Raw genomic sequence first — 5,581 nt, forward strand, 5'->3', positions numbered from 1 at the left:
CAGTCTTGAAGAAGGTCCTCAGAAGAAGGTCCTCAGTAAAACTGGAACTGCGTTGGTGTGGTTCTCAGACACTCAGTGCTGTCAGACATATGGTTTCTTTTTGTATGGTTTTTGTATGGCTAAAATTATGTTTATGTGCCATGATATAAAATCGCATATCGATTCATAATCGTAACATCCTGAATCATTTTTGCTCAAGAAAAATACAGAATACTAGTTTCAAGAGTTATGCTACTCAGCCAAGTCTTCTCTTAACTTTATTCATTATGACATAGGCTATTGCCTCATTGTGACCCCAAATGCTCCAAAGGGACATAAACTGTCAGATATCGTCCCCTTACGAAAAAATACCCATTCCCAATGTTGTTTGAGTCTTCTGCCTCTAATTGTTACGTGTATCAAAGTCTTACAAGTTTTTCATGGGCCCTCTGCCAAACAAACTTTTTGATGACACCTTTGGTCGCAGATACCACACCATTTCAATCTCTGGACACAAGATGTCACTGTCGCTCCATTTTAATGTGAAGTATTACGATACCACTGGCCTTTGGAATCATATAGAATTCGGTTTTTACGAAAAGTAGCCTCCTATAGTTGAAACGAGGTTTTTCCTGTTCAAACGCCAGTCTGATGAATAATTTGCAACCTATGTTCTCAGTAAGCACAACTATATTGAGCTGCAAGCATGCAACAGGCTACACTAATTCTAATCCCACAAGATTAGTTGTAGAAACGACACGTCCCGTGTCTCATATCTGTCAGCACAGCACGCTGAGTCTGACAATGGCGACTGTGACCACTTCAAGCAGAAGACCCTACCATGTTGTAATTTTCGGAGCTAGTGGCTTTACTGGACAATTTGTCGTGGAAGAGGTCGCAAAGGCAATCGGCGAGGGACCGGAGGGGAACCTGAAATGGGCGGTAGCAGGACGAAGCAGGAGGAAACTTGAGAACGTTCTCAACCATGTTGCGAATACCCTCGGTAGGCAGGCTACGTGAAGAATATCTAGGTGTTCATGCAACACTGACTAACTAGGCTATAGGCCTAGTTATTTTGTGTTAAATAGTGAAAACTATGACTGATTCCAATACATTTTTTCAGGGCTGATTTGAAATATATGTTTTCTATAATGTCCTTCGTGGATTACATGGTATTCCTTAAATATGTGCAATATCGTCATATACAACTGCCAGGTGCACATAATGAATGACAACTGGCTTGCTTTTTTACTTGTTGCAAAATCTGGAGAATGGCCTGTCAAATCTATGCAAGCAAGTTGACTTACATTTCCCCAGAAGAAGGCACCATTGAGCCACTATAAATCTGTCCTCCGAATATCTGAACCGCCTGCAAGCCCATTCAGCAAAAGCCTATGAGGAATAGATGGCTTATTGCACACAAGGCTGAATGTTAAATGGAAACTATGAGCAAAATACCACTGGGCAAAGTGGGGGAAACATTTTGCATGAGCCTACAGCTAATACAGCGGATTACTGTAGCTGTACCTAATATGGACCATTATACAGTAAGAAGGCCTAGACTTAATGCAATCTTGCTCAATTGTTAAAACAAATCTTTAAACTATACAGTTTGTGTGAACATCAGAGATTGGGCTTTATAACTAAATGGGATTCATCACCATCACAATCTCCTGACCTGGTGGTTTTCTGGCGTCCACTGTTTTACAGAGGTCCTCCTCCATAATTGTACTTGTGATTTTGTTGAGCAGATACACCAGAGCTGAAGTGTGCAGTGGAGGTCATTGTGGCCGATGTTCGTCAACCAGAATCCCTGGCCATCATGTGCAAACAGGCTGTGATTGTGCTGAACTGTGTGGGGCCAGTAAGTCCAGATCTTATATTGTCTCTCTCTCTCTCTCTCTCTCTCTCTCTCTCTCTCTCTCTCTCTCTCTCTCTCTCTCTCTCTCTCTCTCTCTCACACACACACACACACACACACACACACACACACACACACACACACACACACACACACACACACACACACACACACACAGAGAGACTGAAGAGAGAAAGCAAATAAATAATCAGTCCATAGTGTGTCTAGTCCTAGATTTAAGTATTGACAATGGCTCATAATATGCAGCCTTGCAGCATAGACAAAACTCAAAACGGTGTTAACTGCAAGTGCATTGAACCACAAAAATAGCCACTATTGTCTGTAAACTCAGCATACAGATGCTTTCGTACACCTCTGAGATGCTTTGGAAAGTGCACGCGTTGCGAAACAAAAGTCCATTCCCTCCGGGAGGCCAGACATTTTGTTTATGTAGAAGCCAAACACGCACTCTTGCTCATTACTGTGGCATAGATGCATTAACAAGTTTGTAATGTTATCCTCTTTCCTCAGTACAGGTTCTATGGGGAGCCGGTGGTCAAAGCGTGCGTTGAGAACGGGGCACACTACATTGACATCTGCGGAGAACCACAGGTGCAGTACCTTTACCATCAGTGCTAGGTTGAGTCTGTTGAAAATGACTATGTTACTGTTGCACATATAGCAACTTACAATTTTAAATAAGCACAGAAAACAAATGAGTTATCATTGAACTGAGTTACTATTGCACAGAATACAAATGAGATACCATTCAGCTAAAATATTATTTATGTTGAAGGTGACTATCACACAATTAGACTAGAACAATATTAGTATATAATATATATCTGTACAATATTAGTATATAATATATATCTGTAGAATGAACTTGCAGTGTCTTCTCACACTTACCCACTCACATGTCAAGCTTTTAGAATTAGATCAGAGTCAGTGCATGGTGTCACCAGACTGCACCCTACAGGATTCAGTATGGCTACAATGGGATGATAACTGCCCCCTTTGCGTTTTACAATTGGACCAACAACAAAAGGAATACAGTAAGCATATAAGAGTAAATGGACAGTAAACATTGGACAGTAAACATTTCCATTCATTCTCCTCAGTATGTCAGTGACGCAGCTCACACATCAGTGGTCAGTTTAGTCTATACAGTATGGGGTTCGTGGTTTCTTTCTTCAGCTGAGGCCGAGGATGCGATGTTCCCCCATGAGCATCTCTGCAACGCGCCCCCTACGCCATGCTGCTGTGTCGACTGCAGCTCGCTGCCCAGGGCGTGCTTTACACTGACATCATGGCCACTGTTAACACGCATGTTCCCCCGTGATTACTTCAGTGGTGAGTCACTAAGTTCAGCTGCCAGATCCCCACTCAGGCAAATGAGTCTCAGAAGCTTCAAGAGCTTAAAGCACTGGATGTAGAGTGGCTATAGACTATTTTGTTTTAAGTAGTGTATTTGACAGTGATGCATTGCACAAGCCAGCTAAAAAGACTGCAAACAAACAGAACCCCCAAAACAAATCACATCAGCCAAATGTTTTCATTCGAAACTTTCATCAAGAGCAAACAGCTCTTGTTGTGCACGCTTGGTAGCTCAGAGCATCGTGATCTGAAAGGGGAGGCCACACATAGCTTGTGTATAGCACAAATGGAATAAAGAGAGACTCTTAAAGAGTTTTAAACACACCTGTGTGCTAGCGGCTAAAATGAATGAGCGCCGAAAGCCAGCCAGACTGGAGCAGCTGTGCGTCTCTAAGCCACTGCTGTGTCATCATGTCGAGTGTGGTCCCTACCTTATACCGTCCTGCTAATTAGGATGCCACTCCACACAGAGAAGCCTGATGCACCTGCTGCAGAGAGGCAATTAAAGCACAGGCACCCAACCTTTAGCGAGATCAGAACCAGGGGCTCAACAGCCATACAGAATATACTGTGTGTATCACATTGCACTTTTCTGCTTTTTTGCACTTCTGGTTAGACGCAAACTGCATTTCGTTGTCTCTGCACTTGTACTCTGCACAATGACAATAAAGTTGAATCTAATCGAATCCAATCCAAGAATTGTGTTTACAGCGCTAAAGGTTTGGTTGTAGCGACTGAGCGAAATGCTTTTAGTCTCATGGTGCACTGCCATGTTTCTTGTGCTGCCGGTGGCCTTTCTCATTCACCCTGAACGGGCTAACGTCATGGGTTGCCCGACTGATTCATGTGCAGCAGGTGTCGCCTATGATGTCAGCAAATGGTCATGAACGCACTCTTTCAAATGAGTAATGAAATGTCATTGAGCTAATGAAGGACACTAAATGGAACTCCTATACTACTTTAACTTGTCATTGGTCACTGGTCACTGGTCATTTTTTTGGGGGGCAGCCGTGGCCTACTGGTTAGCGCTTCAGACTTGCTACCGGAGGGTTGCCGGTTCGAACCCCGACCAGTAGGCACGGCTGAAGTGCCCTTGAGCAAGGCACCTAACCCCTCACTGCTCCCTGAGCGCCGCTGTTGTTGCAGGCAGCTCACTGCGCCGGGATTAGTGTGTGCTTCACCTCACTGTGTGTTCCCTGTGTGCTGAGTGTGTTTCACTGATTCACGGATTGGGATAAATACAGAGACCAAATTTCCCTCACAGGATCAAAAGAGTATATATACTTATACTGTCACTTTAGTGTGTCATTTCAGTGTGCTGTAGATGTGTATAATCTCCCCTGGGCTGCCCTGGTAGGCAGACAATGTGCCAATGGAGTGGGCCATCTGATTTAGAGATGAAATAGACCTTAGTGAATATCTTTTATTCTAGAGAAGGGATGGTGCAGCCATACTGTGGTTTTCTGGGAATGTTGGGTATTCTTTGAGATTTTTGACTGCTTTTTGACAGTATGACTGTGTGTGTGTGTGTGTGTGTGTGTGTGTGTTTGTGTGTGTGTGTGTGTGTGTGTGTGTGTGTGTTATGGATGGCTATTTCTGCAATTTCTGTGTGACTGTGTGTGTGTGTGTGTGTGTGTGTGTGTGTGTGTGTGTGTGTGTGTGTGTGTGTGTGTGTGTGTGTGTGTGTGTGTGTGTCTGTCATTGCTGTCCTAGTTTCTGGAGGCCATTCAGCTGGTGTTTGACAGAAAGGCGAGGGAGAACAGCGTCTATGTCATCGGCAGCTGTGGCTTTGACTCCCTCCCAGCAGACATGGGCATCCTCTACACTAAAGAAAAGTTTAAAGGTGGGACACTGTGTGTGTGTGTGCGCGTGTGTGTGTATGTGTGTGCGTGTGTGTGTGTGCGCGTGCGTGTGCGTGTGGGTATGTGTGTGTGTGTGTGTGTGTGTGTGAATTAGTAGTGTGTGTGTGTGAGTCCCACGTACTAAAACCACATGAATATAAAATAATGACCTCAAGAGAAACTTGACCTTTATAAATACAGACAAGCCCATTTTTACCATTCAGGAAAGTTTCTACACAATTCTTCCAATTCTTTCTATACAGTTTCTAAACAACATATTTTATTCAGGAAGGCTTTTTGACCTCGTACTAGTACAGAAAATAGCTCACAGTCTTGCTGCCACTTGACATGCAAAATGGATTTTGCATTTTTTGTCTGTGCTTTAGTGTGTGTGTGTTTGTGTGTGTGAGTGTGTGTGTGTGTGTGTGTGTGTGTGTACGTATGAGTGTGTACTGTATGAGTGTGTATAAGTGTGCGTGTGTGTGTGTTTGCGTGCATGCGTGCACGTGTGTGTGTTTGCGTG

The 5,581-nt window shown here is 43.7% G+C and overlaps 1 protein-coding gene across 1 annotated transcript in view; it reads left to right on the top strand.

Moving 5' to 3' along the window:
* The first annotated feature begins 783 nt into the window (after positions 1–783).
* Positions 784–5,581, top strand: part of LOC143109693 (saccharopine dehydrogenase-like oxidoreductase) — a 12,952-nt gene continuing 8,154 nt past the window's right edge. Inside the window, exons 1-4 of the mRNA XM_076272495.1 lie at positions 784–982; positions 1,731–1,843; positions 2,372–2,452; positions 4,931–5,060. Coding sequence (XP_076128610.1) covers positions 784–982; positions 1,731–1,843; positions 2,372–2,452; positions 4,931–5,060 — 523 coding nt within the window. The remainder of the gene's footprint in view (positions 983–1,730; positions 1,844–2,371; positions 2,453–4,930; positions 5,061–5,581) is intronic.

The sequence above is a fragment of the Alosa pseudoharengus genome, unplaced genomic scaffold (assembly GCF_046254945.1).
Source record: "Alosa pseudoharengus isolate Yale_2024_CS ecotype anadromous, Long Island Sound unplaced genomic scaffold, YU_APseudo_1.1 YU_APseudo_1.1_scf_7, whole genome shotgun sequence".
Classification (NCBI taxonomy): Eukaryota; Metazoa; Chordata; class Actinopteri; order Clupeiformes; family Clupeidae; genus Alosa; species Alosa pseudoharengus.